This window comes from Neodiprion fabricii, chromosome 5, assembly GCF_021155785.1.
Source record: "Neodiprion fabricii isolate iyNeoFabr1 chromosome 5, iyNeoFabr1.1, whole genome shotgun sequence".
NCBI classification, from domain to species: Eukaryota; Metazoa; Arthropoda; class Insecta; order Hymenoptera; family Diprionidae; genus Neodiprion; species Neodiprion fabricii.
Window position 1 is genome coordinate 1506055 of NC_060243.1, and position 21573 is coordinate 1527627.

General features: G+C 40.7%; 1 protein-coding gene across 9 annotated transcripts in view; it reads left to right on the top strand.

The window, feature by feature from the left end:
- The window catches only part of LOC124183938 (phosphatase and actin regulator 1-like), a 161542-nt gene that overhangs the window by 130327 nt on the left and 9642 nt on the right, over positions 1-21573 (top strand). For 7 of the 9 annotated variants that reach the window (XM_046573157.1, XM_046573148.1, XM_046573150.1 and 4 more), the window contains one exon: positions 19148-19396. The exons of 1 other annotated variant lie outside the window; for it this stretch is intronic. In XM_046573157.1, coding sequence (XP_046429113.1) covers positions 19148-19396 — 249 coding nt within the window. The remainder of the gene's footprint in view (positions 1-19147; positions 19397-21573) is intronic. One more of the 9 variants, XM_046573152.1, reaches the window with a different exon arrangement.

Consider the following 21573-nt stretch of genomic DNA (forward strand, 5'->3'; position numbering starts at 1 on the left):
GACCGAGATACGTCGAGTTTCTGACGTGTCAAATTTTCGTAGTAATCAAATAATGGAAAGTTCGTGCGTCGTAATTGTAAAAAATTTTTTTTTTTTTTACGGAAAACGAACCGTTTCTGTTCATTCATTTATACCAATTTTTTTTGTAATTCACTCCCTTTATGTAATGCGAGGACGAAGTCAAGTCAAGTTTCTGACGCGTGAAATTTTTGCTCCAATCAAATAATGGAAAGTCCGTGTGTCGTACTTGCAAAATTCTTTGCTAGAAAAATGAACAATTTCCGTTCATTTCTTTCTGTTTTATATATTGATTATAGTTGTACGCTTGAGGGGCTGTTCGTTCACAGATCAGGTCACAAAGAGATTTCGAGCGGTTTTAAATTGACTTCAAACGGAACCCAAAACAGTTCCAAACGATTTCAAAGTAATTCCAAGAAGTTGCAAACGTTTTCTCGATGACGTCCACCGGGTTTTAAATAATTTTAAACGGTTTGAAACCGGTATTAAGGTGTTTCGAAAGGATTTGTCACTGATTTCAAGCGATTAAAAGCGGTTTCAAATTAATTTCAAACAATTTCTAACCGACATTCGCTAGCTGACGATGAATGATTCTAAACGGTTTTAAACTTGCTACAAGGTGTTTCAAATGATTTTTTATTGGTTTTAAGCGGTTTCAAAATGATTCCGAACCATTTGAAGCGGATTTCAAAAAGTTTTTAACGATTTCAAAGTGCCGCTAACAATAAAGCGATTTTAATCTAAGGTGGCTTGCGATTTCACCGAGTAAATACTCCCTCGCTTGCGACATACACGTTCAAATGGGTCAGTTGGAAAATCGATTTTTTTATGGATTTACCAAAATGATCGTGCCAGTAAGATACAATCCATACGTATCGTCGAACGACGCATCTTATTCGATAGCGTATCGCAAATGGACGGCTTTACGAAAGTGCATCAAAGTACCAAAAGCAATATCCTCTCTTCCTCTCTCTTTCTCTCAAGGTTGCACGTGCAACCAGAGTCGACAAAGTCGTTACATCCTTTTGCGCGGGTGTGCAGCTGGCTTTGAAATGAATATTAGCGAATGAATTCCGCGTTCCTTCCGCACCGCGCTGCTGCGGATGTTCGAATCGGTAAAACATCTCCACCGTCGCAAGGGTCGCCTTCCTTTTGAAGTCCCTGACTAATTGCAATCAGGAGAGAAGGCAAGGAAGGAAGCCTTCCTTACCATCGTTTCAAGCCATCTCCTCATCCGGACAAGGAAGAAAGCTCACCTCGGATCCTCGAGACGCGACACACGGGGTGGTTCCGAAGGTGTTCTCGCCACCCTCCCATCCGCATTGTCCGCGCGTCGATATACTCGAGGACACTCGGCCCGAGGGGCGCAAGCTCTGCACACTATCCTCCCCCTGACCGAGTGTAAACATTTGGCCCGGAGCCGAAACGGCGCGACGGCTTACACCGGAAATCGTTCCGCGAAGGGGGAGACCTTGACCCCTTTCCTCTGGCTCGCCTTACCACCCCCCGCCCCTTGCATCCATCCAGCTTTTCGACGCCGCTTCGCATCGATTTCGGATTCGCTCCCACCTCGCTCCTTCCAACCCCCATGCCCGCAAGCTCTCCTCATCTCTTCTCGCCCCACAGCTCGTAGCCCCTCGGGAACCCAAAACTCGCGTTCAAGGTACCCACGTATACAAACTTTTCTTTCTTTTTCAACTCCGTCTCCCTCTTTCCTTGCTTTGCTTCTGCTTTGTTTTTTTTTTTTTTTGTTTTCCTCTTACCAAATTTCATTTATACGTGGAACGAGGCGCGTTTTCGTATTTCTTGTTAATTAGCCGGAGGTTTGGGATAAACTCAATTATCGATGTCTCGGTATACTCGATTCGACAATTTATAACGACGCTGGTTAGAATTCGTTTTGAATTCACGACGGAAAAACAGAAATTTACCGTAGGCGCTGATTTAAAAACTTTGTAGCATTTTATCTTCTTACGGTCTGTTGAATAATTAAAATTTTTTTGTTCGTTTTGAATTGATATTCGTTGAGAAAAAAATTCTGCATACCGTTTATTGCAAGTCAGTTGATATCGCATCACAGAATTTTAGGCGCTCGTTTCTTCCGTAGCAGCTGAAATCTTTTCGAAATCTGACAATCATCTTTATACGTGCAAGTAAGTCTTGTCTAGATGATGGAATAGAATCAATTCAACGATTTGAAATGATCGGAAAATGGATCAAACCATGTTTAATCAAATCCGGTTGATGGTGAATTCGAGAGAGAGAAAGAGAGAGAGAGAGAGAGAGAGAGAGAGAGAGAGAGAGAGAGAAACGCGTTTATTCAGAATGTCCTGGGGACAACAATACATTACAATGTTGAAGTCTCGATGGAACGTAAAAAACAGAAACATGTAACAGAGAGAGAGAGAGAGTCTCTACGGTGAATATGGTGGTATAGCGACTATGTCACAAATGACGCTCGGATTTTCCACCTAGCCTCGCTTCATTCATCTGTAATACCTCGCCGCGCTTTGCTTTCTCTCTTTCTCTCTCTCTCTCCCTCCCCCCTTTCTCTCTATCTCTCGTTCATTCACGACCAGGGTAATCTGTGCGTCCATGCGGACGTACGAACGAACAGGAGAAACAACGCGGACGTGAATGCGTGGATCGTGACGTGACGGCTATTTTCGACCCCTCGGTGCGCCGCAAGCTCTGGCGGAATAGCAAAGACGTCTCCACGTTCCGGCCTATTTTGGACGATGATCGGCCAATCGATTGTACCGTGGCCTCTCTCTCACTCACTCACTCCACTTTTCTTCTTCTCTTCACGCGACCTAAAGCGTGTGTCGTATTTTTACTTAATATCACAGTGTAAGGAATCTCGAATACAGGAGACGGAAGTTGAAACTCCTCAACAAGTAGCGACGATCTTCTTTTCGCTCCCGATCCTTGTCCTCTGTACTCGCCGTGACTTTTTTACCTCGACTTCGTTGAGCGGCGGCTGAGTTTATACTTGTAAACTGACAATCGTGTAATATATATACATATATATAAAAACCGGAAGCGCTTGTCTCCCGAGGATCTTTTTCCTTTTCGCAAGGTACCACCTCCCTCCTCTTTGTTGTCGAATGATACCTGACAGTTATCTCACTCGTTCTTTCGCGTGCAGCGATAAGCTTTTCTTCCAATTTTCTTTGGCACGTCAATATCCGCTCTTCCGTGAAAACGAAAGATAACGAAATCATAGCTACGCGCGTTTTGCCTTGAAAAGAAAAAAACGAATAAATAAATATATATACATATATATACATATATACACACACACATCGTGACTGACAGCTCGCGGGAAATAGTCCTGCCAAACTGTCAACTTGAGTGAAAGTTGTCGCGAACAACGCGCGAATAAGAACACAGGGAAGAAAATATCGTACATCGTTCAGGAAATTTCCCCTCATCTTTTAGCAAGTATTATTGTCACGCCTTTTGGTAATTTTCTCGTCTGCTGCTCGCTCACACGCACACACACACACACACACACACGCATAAACACACGTACTTACAATACTTCGCCTCCATTCACCGTAATAACGTGCCTTACACTTACCGGCCTGTATATGATACCTCTTTGAAAAAATTTGACACTTTCACTTTCTTCGGAGCCTGTACAGGTGTATTACTCCTGGGAGGTTTTCAAACAACTCGGGGGAATATACGTTGTAGCTAGGCCTTTCAACGAAAAGCTGCCGTTGTTATACACACTCCATGTCAAATTTCATACGAGAAACATACGCTTTATACATACATGTATACGTATAAACGCGTGAGGAGGCACGCTTTTCAACACTTTACTGTAAAATTGCAACGTATCCACGCGACGCTTATTTTCTCTTGCCTCAATTCTTTTTTTACTCACATAGGTACGCGTATGCATGTACGTATGTATACCTACTCGAATGACAAACTTGACGATATCCAGTATTCCTGTATCGCAAACCTAGCTCCTTCTTTCTAACAATCACAATACTTATACGTATATCGTATGATAAGAAAAAGAGATGAAGACGCGGTCGAAAATACTGTGAAGAAAAGTGGTAGGTACAAACGGATAAAAAAAATTTGTCACGCTAGAGGAAACACCGAGATTTATATTGTATAATGTTACGGGTTATTCTGTTATATTGTTTTAACAAGTTTATAACAGGGTGTTTAAATTGAAGAGGTTGAAGTTGCAATGGCAACGTTAACGTAACGAAATATTGAAAGGATAATCGCTACTTTGAAACTCTATAGAAAATACTTAACTTTCAGGCAGTTTAGTTTAGTTCGCGTAAGTACGTTAACGATGAATCGCGGCTTATCGAATTGTTACAGGAAATTTTAAAGTTGGGGAGATGATAACGATTTTTTTTTTTTATTTTGGAAAATGACGCATCGTTACATCGTGTAGGTGGATACGTTCGATAGAAACTGACCGATTCAACTTCACAGTCGAGAAATCCCCGGCGAGATTGACGTCGGTAATTTACAACCGATGCGAAAACAATGTAAAATGAATAAATAAACAGTCGTTATTTTGCAATTATTTAATGTGTTTTTGAAAGATTTGACTTCGCAGAGTATGATTATACGTCGATGATCTGTTGCACGGTTTGTTATTCTATTCGAAATGTCCTGTCAAGTTTCCGAATGACGAGTTTATCCGACATCCGACGTGATATAAACGAAGTTTCATCCTGAGCTTGAAATTTTGAGAAAATTGATGTGAAAAATGGCGATATCCCAAGGCTTAAACGTTATCAGGGTGGCCACACACCTGGAATTATCAGGAAATTTAAAAGGGGTGATGGAAAAAACTGAAATTATAAGTTTTCTATCACGGGAATTAGAAATTATTTTTTGAACTGACTTTTGCACGTTATATTTCTTTTCAATTCGAATTGAATTTGAATCGAATATGGAGCTGATAAACTAATGGATGTAGGTCTTAGGCCCTGGAAAATCTGGAAATGTCAAAAGCCTTGTTTGTCTAAAAAAGTAGAGTAAACCTCAAAAATTGATTTTGCGTTGCAATTAGCAAAAAAGGATCGACGATAGCGCAAAATGTTTAGGCGTAGCTCGTTTTTCGTAATTCCAACGATATTCAAACAGTTTTTTCAACGATACCTGTTTTACTGAATTTGTCCAAGTTACTTCAACAAATTAAATTCTTCTCAGTGCACCCTGATTAATGTATAAACAACAAATCACCAATAGGCAGCCTCATATTTCCAACAAATTTACTGGAAAAAATAAAAAATCCTACTTTCAGACTGGAATACCTGCAAAAGGTCCAGAGAATTTTCAGACTCCTTAAACATCATGAAGCTCGTTTAATTTTCACAGCGGTCTGAAAATTGTTGGAACAAGGTTACAGGTACGCGGTGTTGTCAAAAATTCACGGTCGAATGTCGGCAAGCTGCATAGAGGGGTTTCCGGTGTCGGAGAAAAGTGGTTTGTCAAGGCGTCAAAGTGGTCACAAGATCCTGAGGGGGGGATGAAAATCGGCGGAGCGATCGTCGTCGGGAGGGTGGCGCGATTTCCTCGGCAAACTCTCGGATATCTCGAGCGTGACCCTGGCACTTGATCCTCCGACGCTCGGCGCCCTTCGCGTTGGGTATCCTGGTCCTCTGACCGTGAACGTTGGCGCCGCGCCGATGTGGCGAGAAGAGGATGAGGAGAGGCAGGAGGAGGGAGGAGGGAATATTTCCCCGGTAACGATCGCCCACCGGGTTTTACCCCCCATTCTCCGGTGCCTCGCCCGGGGTGCCGTCGAAACAAACCCCCGCCCATGCCAGCCGAACGCCCACGCGTCTTCGCCCGCGTATCCCGATCCAGTTTCGGGTTCCCGCTCGCGCGCCCTCGGGAACACCGCGAAGGACGAGGCGCCTGCGCATCCCTTGGTCCAAGGTGATTTCCAGCCTTCGGGATTCGTTCAACCATCCTCCCCGGACTCTGGACCAGCAGTCGTCGTCAGTCTTAAACCGCGACGCGATCGAGGTGCTGCGGCTGTTGCCTCGATCTCGTTTGCGGGGATCGAATAATAACGTGTTTGTTTCCTTGTCGGGATATATATATTCTCGATCCTTTCGCTAATTTTACATGATCGTACGATCGCAGTAACGTCCTTGTCCTCGGAGAACGGATCGTACTGCTGTACCTAATCCTCATCCCCGAGGACGGTGCAACTGGTGATCGAGGTTAAGCGTTTTTCGTTATCCGTCCGGAGAATTCATCAAAATTCTTACGCGTATAGATCTCTCGGTGTAGTCGTGGTTTGACGTGTTTTCTTTGGCACTTGGTACATACTTGGACGCTTTGATATCTTCTTGACCTCGGTGACGTGGTCACGTAGTGTGGAGTAATATGGGTATACTGGAACACTAGGTCAATCGAGTACCTACGTCAGTTCGGTATGTGAGAAACGACGTACTTCGTTGACCTACGGTTCCCAGTACCGGTTACTTCGTTGTGTCGTATTATACCTACGCAAACGAGCTGTGTCGATGAAACATGACGTACTTATCGATAGGAACCGATGCTGCGGAACTGAGTGTCGTTGAGGGAAGAATTAACGTTGTACGATAGAAGCTTGGACGAAATTGGTTGGATGATAAGAGAATGAAAGAGAAGAAATAAATACTACCGTTGCAAGTGTAGCGTAGCGTCTGTTCTTGCACCCTCGATCCGCTGTGATAAATTTCATTGCAGAACGACAACTTTCACCAACGCCTCTGTCCAAAGCAATCGGTGGTTCTTCGATCGGGTTAGAGAGATTCGTTCGGTTGGAAAAGTAGAGAGGACAAAATAGAAACAAGTCGAAATATGAGCGGCGTGGGATTTTTGGCCGCTGTGAAAACATTCGCGCCTGGTGGCTGCCGGCGAAGACGATGCGAAAAGCAGCAGAATCAGCGATTGGAGCTTCCGGGTTACGGTTTGCAGTGCGGAATGCAACCGGATGTCGTTCCCTGCTGGGACGCGGCACCGCCGATAACACCACCGGCCGCTTTTCTTCCGCCCGGATACAAGAAGGGCTTCCCAGGTGAGAGAGAACGAGAAGAGAGGCAGGGAAATTCTCGCCCCCTTGTATGTCGGTTCATCCTTTCGATTCTCTCAGGCCGAATGAACAGCAAGCATGCCGCTTCGTTGCAGTCTAATTCATCGTCTTCCTCATCATCGAGTTCGATGCCTGCTGCCTGTTGCCAGTACCTACTTACACAATCATCGCCATCATCGTCATCGTCATCGTCATCGTCATCTCACTGCTGGCTGGCCTTAGCGCACATTAACGAGATTGAAGTTGGTAAACGTTACTTTCGCAACGTTGGTATTTAAATCTGAAATTCAGCTCATAGTTTGAAAAACAAGATCTTTGAAAGTCGTTCCAATGTTGCAACGACGATTTGTTTCACGATCATTCGTTACCGTTAACCTTACTGACTTCAACGCGGTGCACAATTCTCATCGTATGTTTGCCGGAGGAGCTTTTTCACCCTCAATTATCAACCGAACCACCCATCCATCCAACCGCAGGGTTTAACCGATTATAATTGAGGCGACCGCCGGCGTATAACGGGTATTATTAATCAACCCCGGTTGTTCCTCGGTGGAGGTTTTCCCACCTTCGAAACACGGAGTTCACCCGGTGCTGTTGACCTCGGTGATGTCGCGCCGTCGCCGCCCGCAACCAAGTTCAAGTTCGCGTCGTTATACGTTATACCTGCTACACGCAATCGAGCTTGCAAGCCGCAAGCTTCACCTACGGACGGGAATAGAATGATTTTCGCTCTCAAGTCCGCGTCGATAAACTCCCGCAATATTTATTTGACCGCAGATATTTTTACGCGGTTTTTTTTTTTTTTTTGTTCTTTTAATTTCACACCGCTACACGATCGTTAATCGACGAAGAGGAAATTTGTCATAGCAGGTTGATATTTTACGTAACTTTAATATCTTTGTCTAATCTAATTGTGGCAAATCGCCACGTGGTTGTATGTGTATGTATATATTATTTTTTCTTTCTTCTTTTTTTTTTTTTTTTTTACCTTCCTTTACTCAAAATCCATCGTGTAACGTGTCTACATTATTCAAACGTCTGTAATGAATTTTTCACGGTTACTACTTTACGCCCGATATCCTCGGCGTCGTTTTTCTTCTCCGCGATTCGATTTCTGTCATCTCGAAATAGGTTTTACACGCCTCGCCAATAATCGTTGAAGAATATATTCTCGAATTTTTTTGAAAACCTTGAAAAATAAGGGGCGATATACACGCGACTACCGTAAATTGGCTACAGTTTTATTAATCCCTTGCAAAAAAAAAAAAAAAATTGCCAGAATAATTTACCGGCATTCCAACCTAGGACCTCATTACGTGAATTAATAATAACGCGTTTCTAAATATCCGAAACATTTCCAACTGCAACTTGGCTGCAGAACGCTAACTGTACTGTATATATATATTATTACGTAACGTTGCGGTATTTTCACATTGCCAAAAATTCTAGGTAATGCATTCGTCTCGCTTATTTACACCTAAATAAAAAGATTGCTTCAAAATTTTGCTCACTCTGTAATATCTGTGATATTGGGGGATGGGGGGTTAAGATTGTAAAAAACTTGATTCGTTATTTTTCATCTCTCTGTACAGGTATACGCATTTTCGCGCGATCATCGTGTGAAAAACGGCCATCTATTGACGATATATCGACCATCCTTAATCATCGGGAAAATGGTTCGTCAGGCTTGCATCGTATACGGATACGATCGTAGAGAGAAAATAGATATAATAACTCGGGTGTTGCGTTGATTCAGCTGTATTCAATCCCCGTTTAGCCTTGGCGACAAGTTTTTGCACGGTTATTCGGTGAAATCGCGAATTCGACCGAACGTCTCCGCGATACGAAGCAACCGTCATTATTGCCTCAAATTCCTTCGATACTCGAACGCTTTTGCTTCCCCAGACATAACTCGAGATGTAAGGAAGTTAACTATAGTAAATTTTCGTTTATTTTTTCTTCCTCCCTTGTATTGTTAGAAAAAAACTGAAAAGAAAGAAAGAAAGAAAGAAAGAAAGAAAGAAAGAAAAATCACTTCACCTTTCATTTTCTTACTTTCTTCTTTCCGTGTCTTTATTTTCCTCGACGGTAGTAAATCCTACGTTTTTTTTTTCCTTTTTTTTTTGTCTTTTTGCTTTACCCCAATTCCCCGGCGACGGACCGTTGCAGACGCATAAATTTATCCGCGTGGACAACTCGAGTTATACATATTGTGTGCGTGTGTGTATATATGTATGTATAATTCGAAAGTATAAAGTACAAGTTTAATGTACGTATAAAAAGATAGAAAAAAAAAAAAGATTCCCAACTTTTCCAAGATTTGATGATCCGTATCGCAATATAATACGCAATATATTTATATATATATATATCTGCGTGGTTGCGACGAACCGGCACAGAGATTTAGGGGATAATAAAAGTGTGCTGATCGAGATGTGTGCGCGAAGTATCCAACAAGTCAATTTTGCGTTGTGTTTCGTCGTGCGAGAGGCGCCAGAAAATAAGGATGAGGATGTCGCGAAAACTACCGGATGTTCACCCGCCGATTTATAATCCTTGATACCAAAGTCATCGGGCGTGTAGGAATTCGGGGGGGGGGGGTGAAAAAAAAATAATTCTGGTATTCGCGCGAGTCGAAAGATTAACAACTTTCGCGTTGTATATTTTGTGTAAAAAGTATGTATGCGTTACACACACAAACAGCGTGCATGCATGCGGCCGGTGAAAATTTATACAAAACACGAAAACCTCGGTGGAAGAAATTTTCATTGATGAATCACGACGATCTTGTGGCGCCAGCCACGAACTTTTATACATACGTATATGTTGTAAATGTGCCCTCTTTAGATTATTTTTATTGTAAGCAGCGTGTGTGTGAAAAGAAAATACGTAGAGAGAAATTTTTTTATTTTTCAGCTTCTTGGTACAATTTCGATACTGTAAAATTACACGACGATTCCACTTATTTTTCGCGGAGCAGTCTCGATGTAATTTATACATCGACATTCGTTTCGTCTCGTCGTTTGTAATTTACGCGCAACTTTTTCATTTCCTTGAATTTTTTTTTTTTTTTTTATTTTTTTTATCATACCGTACCACACTTCGTCATTTGTTTCCTTCGTTATATTATTTCTTGACGAAAAAATATGATCGTTAAGTAAATTAGGCGTTTCTCGGTTGTGAGAAATATACTCGGTATGCTTGACGGTCGTTTTTTTTTTTTTTTTTTTAGTCTTTTTTTCTTACTTTCCTTTTTTAAATCTTTTTATTAAATTTCCCCCCTTCCTTTTTTGCATCCCGCTTTCACCTAACGAACCTTTGTGATCGCAGCTCTCTCGCCGAACTTCGTACACGAGGTGAAAACATATTTTACATGTAATTTTATACCGTGACAACGGATGTGTTGTTGTACGTATGTACAACATGTGTAAACGATCGTTAAATCGAATCAGCATGCATCGGAGTGAAATTTTAATAGTACGAGGATTATTTTGACGCCCAATTTTTATTCCAAATAATAATAGTAAATAATTATATATTCTTCACCCTTTAACGCGAATATAAATCGTTGCTGCATGAACAAAGATAGTTACATAAAATATACAGATCAATTATAACTTTCGAGTCCTGGCACACGTCGAAAAACGTCGAAAAGCGCTTGAATCAATTATATCCGCCTACGTATAAAAAGTTACGGAAATCATTTACTCGTGAAATCGTGTCGCTAATCCATTGTTACATTTCGAAACTTTGAGATCGTTATTAAAGGTCTCTTTTCGCGACCCTCGGTTAGGTCACAAAGCGAAAATCCCTGCTCCGTTCCGCTTCCGACAATCGTTTCTTCTTTTCTCCTTTCCATTTCAGCCCTTTCACGTACTTTTCCCTCCGATTCTTTATATCCGCCTATATACACACACACACACATATATATGTACATGTACGTGGATGTATGTGTAAAGAAGGTATGCCAAATATTCTTTGCCCGCGAGCTGGTGAAAAACCTGAGCTTCCGGAATTGGGTCAGGGTCGTTTTTATTACGCCTTGAGCGGATCGTTTTTCCTGTTTATTTTCCCTTCTTCTCTCGCCGTTCGTCTTTTTGCGCTTCTCTATACTCGTATATCGGGAAATGTTTGATTGTCCGTATTCCCGAAGCGCGTTTGTCGATGCGAAGCTTTGCGGACGACTTGTAAAGGGGTATGTAAAAAAGGAAAGTATGTAAAAATGATTTTCAAAGAACACGTGCTGCCGATCGGATTTCAAACGCAATTTGTCGGTGTATCGTGTTTACGGAAAATTCGGAATTCGCGATTGAAGACAAAACACGTTCGATCGTACAACATGTTATTTTTAAATATATTCCCTTACAACCGAATCGACCGTAGTGTCGAAATACTGTAATAAAAGTGTGCCCAATGAAAGGGTTGAATTTCACTATCTCGGGTGCGATGTGAAAGCTATTTTTCACACGCGTGTTTTGGCTGCCGAACGATCCTTTATACTTGGGAATACACGTGTCATATTTTCAATTTGTAAACAGAGGCGTGGGTGGATTTATTATGCATATTCCGACGGGAAATCGGACCCTTAATTGGTATTACAGGAGTGAGGTATGAAATTCTGAATTTGAAAAGTTCTGAAAGCTCCGAATCTGAAATTATTTCGTAGAACTTGTTGTAAACTTGAAGTAAAGTTCCGAAAGCGCGAAACCGAGGAGATTTAAAAATTTTAAAGATCGAAATTCCGAGTGATCGAAGATTTTCAGTTCTGTGAATTTCTGGCTTCGTGAAATTTGATCCACCACTTTGATCTTTCTTTGCTTTGGAATTTCGACATTCTTACGTTCGGGATTCCGGTAATTTTCACGATCGGTTTTTCTCATTTTCTTTGACTCGTTCGTCGAGCAAACTACGCCGTGCGAGTATATTTTAATTTTGGGAATTTCACGCGATCGAAACTTTATTTTTCGGAATTTCGCTCCGTCGAAACTTTACTTTTTGGAACTTTTCTCTGTCCCAACCTGAATACTCGGAATCTTTCATTTCTGAACATCGAGTCGTCAAGTTTCCGAAAGTTCGAAACTTCGTTGTTTCTTCAATGTTTGACTTTTTTCGCCTCAAGTTTCGCCAGCAAATAATTCGGAATCAGGCGCTTGCGGATCTTTTCAAATTCGGAACTTCAACTTGCACGTACCTACACCAATATATCGAAGAAACGGCAAGTATTTATATCTGCCCGAGGAATATTCTTCAATTTTCTCTTCTCCAGCTCCTCCGTATCAACTTTTTTCCACATAGTAATTCTTCTCCGTCGCTCACTTGTTACATACACACCTGTACACGTGATACATCATGTACGTGACATAATCCAAAATGACTGCGCGTTATAATTGAACGTATATCGAATCTCGATGCTGGTCCCCGACGTCTCCGAGCCGCAACTTTATCTCTATTCTTCTCTAATCCATAGCTTCGCAATAACCGAGCGTTATCCTCGGTTTATTTCAATCCTCGATAGCGTTTTCCAGACGACGAGACGACGAGACGTCGGACGATGTTCATCCTTGGATAAAATTGGGCAAATCGAATCGTCGACTCGCAAGCCCTTTGCGAATTTAAGATAAATCTTTATATACTCTGCTATATGTGTGTGTGTGTGTGAGTATGGGGCATTCCACGTCAAATTTACCCCTTTTTCCCTCCCCATTTTTTTGATTCGTTCCGCGATTTTTTATACGCTTCTACCATACAAAAAAGGCACTCCTGAATTTTTTCAAATTTTTTTTCAAACGAAAGACTCGGTTCTTGAGACTTTTTGAAGATTTTTTTGCAACGTTCCGAGATGGCGTTTCGATTGTTGAAAATGTTTAAAGTGCTAAAAAAAACAAATAGAAGAAATAATCGGCCCATCATCGGCCAGGTGTCGGTATGATCGGAATGAGAAACTAGATTTTTCAGAATTTTTTCAGATTTTTAAAAAAGACCGTTTTCGAAATGGGTTTGAATAATATTCAAAAAACAAAGGTTAGCGAAAAAAATTTGATAAAGTTCAGGAGTGCCTTTTTTAGATTCGTATAAAAAATCGCGGAACGAATCAAAAGTGGTTAGAGAAAAAAGGAGTAAATTTGACACGGAATTCCCTATATGTACACCTACGCAGCGGAATATTTCCTTTTTTCGCACGATCATCGTGCCGAAAAGGCCCTTCTGGAATAAAAGATGAGAAGGCAACTACATTCGCCGCGTCCGTCTTTCATTATTGAGACGCGGTGAAAATTGACCCCCGACATTTCGAAACACCTCGATCAGCGATCATCTCTTCAGCTTCTCCCACCGTTTGTCGCTTCGAATGTTTTTCCTCCTTTTTCCTCTTTCACCGCGAGCTTCAACGATTAAATTCGCAATACAACGACCGACGATTCCCCGAGGAAAATTATTAATTCCCCTGTTGCCGCAGCGGCTTTATTGCTCGGAAAATGCTTGCGGAAATTCGCCAAACTGATCTCAGCATCCTTCAAACTACCTACACAACACTTTAAACTCTCGGCACTGTTCTCCTCACGCTTATTGCATATGCCCTCTCCGCATCGCTCGTTTTCGTATAAATACGTATATGAGGGAATAATATCAAGAATTTTCAACAACCGCGCGAAGTGATGCGAACGCTTCAATTTTTAACATTCAATTTTATCGTCCAGCTGCTTAATCCATGTATATGTTTGAAGATCTTAGAAGTGTGTTGACCTTGAAAACAGAGATTCGTGTAAAATAAAATTTTTTATCACGTACAATATAATAAAATATTAAATCTGGGTTTGAAAATACTTTTTATTCAATCGTTTTCAATTTTTAATTATGGGATATTCAACATGGCGTCCAAACAAATGTAACCTATAAATTAGGCTGCGAAATTTTTTTTAAAAATCGAAGAAAAAAAAAAAAATTATCGCCAATCCTCAACTTGTGATTTGTCAACTTGGAGTACAAACATTTTTTTGAATGGTCGTTGGCGGTGCGATGGTGCGAAATTTTCAAGTGAAAATATAATTACACTCCGTGTAATTCCTTGGCACCGGAAGTCGCTTTCAATTTTCGGACCGTATTTATATCGCAGTGACATCACTCTCAACAATATGTACAAAGTATATAATGACGAAATTTCGAGCTTCAACGCCAAGTCAAACTTTGTGGAATATTATTCGGGCCGAGTTGGCGGGTGATTCGTTATTTTTATAACCTACGAATTATCGTCAACGATGTTGCATCGCTGGAAACTGAAAAATTTGAAAAAAGTATAAATTGTAACGTCAATTTAACCGCCAGCATAATTCCCCGGCTTATCATTCTCGCACTGAGAACAATTTCGTTCGTTACAGTAACTAGAGAAATTCAGTAAAAAAGATATCGTTGAAACTGGAACTATATTTTTCGATCTTGGTAAAAAACGAAAATAATTAAGGACTGAGCGGTAACCGGAACTAAAAATTTCACGAACGAAGTGTACGATGGGGTTGAAAGAGATGGAAGGGGCTAGGAAGGGAGGGTAGTAAACAAAGAAACAAACAAACAAACACACGGCGTTGCAAGCGATTTTTACGGAATTAGATCATGACTCAGTGCCATCCCCCTGAGGCGGACTTTATAAGACCGGGCAGGGAAAAAAGTATAGTAAGAACAATCTGCAACCGTACGTGGGAGGAAATTGTTCCTATACATCTTAGCCAGCGAACAACACTTTGCCAGGAATTTCTCCTACCCTTGAAATTGTTGCACGATGTATAAAGCCGAAAGCACAAAGAGCAACCGTTCGAATTAAAAATTCCAACCTTGCGGAGACGAAACTGCGGGAGAAAAAAATATGTCGAGTTAATTTATTATATCACATTCTAACCCTTGGCTGTAATATTTTCGAAACGATTTCGCGCGTCCTCTTTTCGTATCCCTTTCTCTTCCCTCCGACGTCATTTTAAGGAAGAAATGAAATTGATTTTCAATTTTTGTAAGAAATAAAATAACGGAATAATTAATTCGGATTGATCGAATCGTCATCATTATTATTAGAATCTATTTTTCAGTAAGACCGATTACCCGATTCGTTGATCAGAAAGGAAAAAAAAATGTATATATTTCATCGTTTGTGAAAAAAGAATCGATTCTACGTTTACGATTGTTTAAAAATCGTTATCCCGCGCGAAAACGAATATGAGGAGAAAATCTGTGAGGGTGTTTTTGAGTTTGAAGCGAAGCGATAAAATTATACGAGAGTCGAGGAGGAAAAAAAAAAAAAAAAGACGCGATAAAAATTTTCCGCAAGGAATCAGACTCGAGGGAAAGAAGCTACGAAGAAATGTTTTCGTCCGAGCTGTGTTTTCTATTTTCCCCTACTTTTTCGCTATTTATTATTCACCGGTGAGTACCCTACGTCTGCGTAACGGGTATGCGGTGTGTTGTTGCGTCACGAGTAAATTTTTCACACCCACGCAAACCGCAACGGCCGCCGCGGCGAAATAAAATCACGCCGAATTTGACAGTCGCGCGGGGATAAGAATAACTATTATAATAATAGTAATAATAACAATAACAATAATAATAATTATGATGAGAAAAAGAAGAAGAAGAAGAAGAAGAAGAAGAAGAACTCCGTACCCACTTGCAAGGGCACGCTTGCTATTCATAGACGACGACAGCTTTTACGCCTACAGCTGTTTTACTCCCGCTGATCTCTGTGCCTCGACTATATGTATAGTCACAGTTTTTCGGTGACCAAAGAGACGCGTGACTCAAAAAGCTAAAGCTACTACTCTTGCCAATTGAGATTCTCCTTGTAAGCTCGGTTCGTCACCCCGGATTGCAGGTGCAGCTTTTCGATACGTCGGGTGATGCAGGAATTTCTGGCCGTCATCGTCCTGCGAACGAAATTATTTCAACTATCAGATCGGCGTTCCCGGATTCTCTTCTTTTTCTTCGATCCTCCCGATTGGGGTTTCCCCAATTTTCCGATATATCGGCAAGTAAGAAAAAGAAAAATGGAAAAGAAAGGAAAAGAAACGAGCGACTTCGGACAGGCCGTGAGCCAATCTTCGAAATTCCCGTTCTCACACCTCGGGTTCCGAGTTAATGGAAAAAAAAAAAAGAACTATATCAAATTTTGAATTTCGAACTACAAATTCAGATTCGTGATTAACGATTTTAAAGCCCTCGGATAAACGTTTTACATGAAAATATAACGATTTTTTCATATTTTTAACCACCGTAACGAATTCAACAGTTCAAATTTTTGAAGACTGACCTTGGATTCGTTGTCGGTGACTCGAAAAACCTCCGCCTACCGATTTCTACCGAACTCGGAATATTTTAGATTTTTATCCATCGCGTTGGATCGCTATTTTGAATTTCGCAATCCGACTTCAGATTCGCGATCAGCCGCCCAACAAACCGACGAGTAACAATTTTCATCAAATTCCAAATGTTTTTAGTATATTTTTTTTTTTTTTTTCAGCTCATCGAATACGCTAAATTAAAAATTTGCAAATCTGACATTAGATTGGTGATCAGTCGACCCAAAAACCTCGAAACGTCGAGATCTAGTAAAAACTCAACTTTTCAATTCCGAGGTGAAACTGGAAGTTGAAGAGCTGCATTTTTATTTTATTTTATTTTCTTTTTTTTTTTCTTTCTTTTTCTGCGTTCGGCGATTTCTCGCAATTATCAATCCCACCACGAATCGTTGCGTTATTATTGCCAGCGCCAGTTTCCTCGGGACGCTTACAGCGTGATTCTATTTTAACTTTCAGCGCAAACTTGGGGAATTTCGCGCGCGATGATCGCAGTCAGCGATCGGCAACTCGACGCGAAACAACGAACGACGAAATAACTCCGAAGCGAATTTTTATTATTAACATACGATTGTTGTTATCATTATTATAATAATTATTATTATTATTTTACCCAAACGACACTTGTATAAGTGCACATATTTATTAATTCTTATCTTTTGTTTAACCGTTCGATCGGTTAGTGCAGAACCTACTCACTAATTAACCCGCAGCATCGAAATGGGTCTTATAGTGTACCTGAAGTGGAGAGGCAAGTTTTTCGTTGTGAAACTGTGTACGCTTTATTTCGGAAATACATTCGTCGTAAATCGAATACCTCTGCCCGTGTATCGCTGGAGAAAAAAAAAAAAAAGAAAATTATTCACGAGCAAAGGAAACCGTAACCCTGAAGAATTGAACTGTTTTTTGCAAGCGTAAAAGTGCCACGCTTAGTTGAGCCGTCGTTGCTGCGGTATTGCGAGAAAATTACTAAAGCCGTGTGCTTTTGTCGAATTTAATTGATTCCCGGTTCGATTTATATAATAGTGCGTAATTTGTTTTACGGAAGATGAAAAGAATAACGCGCAGCTAATTAGAACTTTGTGTGTAATTTTTTTTTTTCTTTCTCACGTTCTATTCCGTTTTCGTGGAGACGGGGGAAAAAAAAAAAAAAACATGTCCTCGACTGTGTCGAGACTTGTTCGCACTTTGTTTAAAAAAAAATCAACACTTCGTCATGTTTTAAATCCTATTTTTAACCCTAATCACCTTTCTTTCAATATATATATTATCTTTGTTACTATTATTGTTATTGTCATTTTTATTTCTCTCGAACGTGCAGTGAGGAATTTCCCTTACCTTGAAACCGCAACCTTCAATTCAAAGTGGATAATTCACGTTGGCTGATAGCCAAAAAAAAAAGTGAAAATAAAAAAAAAACGGAATTCAAGGCACGCGCCGTGGAATCTTGCAATTTGTGAAATGGAAACAGCGAGCAAGAGAAGATTACAGTGTTCCTTCCATTTTTTTTTTTTTTTTTTCCAATATGTCTTCCTTCAAGAATTCAAATCCCGTGATCTCTTCTTCGCGTATCCGTAATAATTCATTTATATATCTTCTTCAGCGACAGAATAAAATATCAAAGACGACTATTGTGTTTTTTTTTTTTTTTTTTTTCTCAAGACTTTTACGCGGCCAAAGTCGGTTCCAGGCGCCACATATTGAGCGCTTTGCAGAAAGCCGTATATAATAAATACACGTACCCTGTAACCGGAACGTAACTATCTCGTCGTATATATATATTATATATATGTACTTCTTACATATTGCGCTTTTACCAACTGACACCAACTCGACTGCTGTCCAATTTATTAAGGGCTTTAAGCCCTCCTCGCGACGTGATGTAGCAGCTTCTGCTGCACGTTTCATTTGAGAAGCTTCTTAGGGACCGGGAGCAAGATAGACTTATTCATTTATTTATTTATTTATTTATTTACCAGCATTGTTCCCTTGGACTTTGTTCAAATATTTTCTTATTCTTTCTCACCATTTGTTCCGATTTTTATCACCGTGCGATCAAACAGTAAGATTTTTAAAAAGATTTCATGGTCTTGAGGCAATTACGATAAACGAAAAAGATGAGTGAATTTCGTTTTTTTTATTTGATCAGGCCAGCTATGTCTTGTTCGTAGACTTTTTCTATTGAGACAATTGATGCGTTTTCTCTCTCTCTCTCTTTCACTCTTTCGTACTACCCCAAATTACTACACGTAGGCAGAAATGACAGGATTTATCCGTTTATCCGCGATGCAGATTTGTCCGGACTTGACGAGAATTTAACGAGAGAATGAAAAATAGGAAGAAACAAAAACGGTTTAGACGCGAGACAGGGAAAGATCGGTGAGAATTAATTTCTTGGGCGTTGAGAAGGGAAGAAGGGGAGAAAATCGATTGCCCCGGGAATCACGACGTTTGTAACAGGTTTAAAATATCCCAATTTCCGAACTTTCGGAACTTTGACTCGTCGACTTTCGTCCCATTGTAAACGTCGACGTTTCGTCAAAGTTCGATTTCTTTACCGTCAGTTTCGCCGCTGTAAAAGATTCCAAATTTTTCGTCCCGTTCGAAATTTCAACCCCGTCTCCGAGCTCGAGGCCGAGTCTGTTTCCTTTGCTCCGACGTGAATATCGAAAGCGAAAATTAGTCGCCAGCTGGGTAACCGCGCGACTTCCGGTTTCTGTTACAGAGCCGAAGAAAGAAAAGACTGAACAGAGTGGAAATGGCGCGCTATCGCCGAGCGGGGAACACCCGAATTCGGGTAGCGTCGTTCCCGTTTCGACGGCACCATGCAGCGCCAACGATCAGCAGAAGCCGAACCGACCCAGCACCCTTGGAGCACCCGGAAAGCTCACGAGGAGGCTTTTCTGCTACCACAGCGAGCACTGTATGTCCCGACAGTCCCCTCCGAGACAAAACCGGCACGCCGGCTCAGGCAGTGAGTCGAAGAGGAGAGGAGAGGAGAGGAGAGGAGAGGAGAGGAGAGATCGTCTCTCTCTCTCTCTCTATCTCTATCTCTATCTCTTACCTCTGTCTCAGTTACCGCCTGCCAATTTTTACACGAAACTTGTGCCTTTTTTTTTTTTATCGTTTTTCACTTTACCACACGTTTTCTTCGTTTGCCGATGCACGTTTCAGGGCTGTGAAATATTCTTTTGTTTTTTTGCAAAACTACGTTATCGTTAAGGATGTTATTCGTTTTTGTCTTTCTTCTCTATTCCTCTTTTTTATTTATACTTTCGGTGTATATTGCAAGCTTGTAATACATGTTTACTGCATTCTTCGATTTGTGATAATTAGGTACAAAGTCAGGCGTCACGATCGTCTTTCAAAGAGTATAATCTCGATTCAAAAATGCTGCGGTTTTAGCAGCAATTTTTTATTTTATTTTTTTTTTTTACTATCAATGTTGGAATTATTCGCTTGCCCGATAGAACGGAGATAATGATATTTTGTCGTTCAAATCTCAGTCCAAAATGCAGGGTAAATATTTTACTCGACCGTTATCGCGAGGTTCGGTAATTTTTTAATCGCACGTTTTATGTAAGCTTCTATTCCATTCAACGTACTTTCGTAGATACGTACATACACGTATCTCAGTTTTTCGCCACGCACGATAAAATAAAACTCATCCCGTACGTATAAAAAGATTGAGATTCTACGACCGAGCGATAAATTTAATCGCGTTTTTATCGCGTCGCGTTCCTTCGAGAGTGAAAATCCTAGCTTTTTACTGTACCTCTAACATGAAATAGTTAGTCAGTCACCGAAGTGTCGTCGTTCTTTCTCTCGTAGCTTGTTCTACGTACCTCGTATACCATATCCGTTCACTTTCTTACCGGCTTTAGTTTTCGTCGCGTAAGATTTTTATCCCTCCGGCGGTGTAATATTCTCGGCAAATTACTTCCCCGTAGGGAATAAACCATTTATAACGTATTCGTAAACAAGCTTATACGTTTTAACTCGACCAAATTTCCCGGTTTCGGTCACTTTTCATCCCTCCGAAGCTCCGACCCTTTCCGACCTCGAATGCTTACGCGGAATGTGAAAGAAGAAAAGGTTAGATGTTTAATTAAAAAACGTCGAGGTACGAACTATTCGCCAAGTATGCAAAAGTAGAGAACTCGAAGCCGCTCACCGCTGGGTCCGAAATTACCCCCAAATACCGGCACCGGCCACCGGAAGACCGCCTTTGACTAATTTTCACTCTGTAATCAACCTCATCGTCCGGCCGAAACTCCGACGTCGGATATTTCGCGGATAACGAGATGTTTTCACAACGAAATCGGACCCGAATCAGCAATTTGCTTACATTTTGAACCGTGAATACGGGATTCTTCCTTCCACGAAATTATTAATACCGTACGGCCAACCAAGCCGTGAGTAGGTAGTAAACGTGACTGTACAAAGTTTGTGCAAAATTCATTCGGTCGGAATATATAATATCTCGAGGTAGATGTTAGGCTGGATTATAATATATATGCGCGTGTAATTTAGTCTGTATCAAAAAAAGATCGAGTTGATTTTTTTTTTTTTATCCCTAGTGTTTATTCAAAATACAAATCCGAAATATCGTTGCAAATGATGAAAAAAGAACGCTGTCCAATTTTGAGATCTCAATGTCGATATTAACAGGGTGCGTCATAGCGATTTTCTATTTCTCATTTAAATAACAATTTTTTAAATTTGGAATCTTTTAACTCGTCAACGCATCAGTTTACCGATAAGACCCAGAACGTATTTTTGCAGGGAATTGAACGCTCTACAAAAAAGTTCTTTTGTCATTTTATGATAAATCTACTCTTTCAAAAGTTATTTACGGTCCTCTGTTGACCTTTGACCTCAAGTAACTTTTGGAACAGTGGATTTATCATAAAATGATAAGAGGCCTTTTTTGCAGAGCGTTCATTTCCCTGCAAAAGGACGTTCTGGTCTTATCGGTGTACCAACGCGTTGACGACTTGTGAATAAAAAAAAAAAAGAAAATACAAAATTTGCCATGTTATTTAAACGAAACACGCACCTCCAAATATTAACATGAAGCGCTCAAATTTGGAGAGCATCTTTTTATTTCCTTGTATCGGACAATATTTTTCACTTAAATTTTGATTAGAA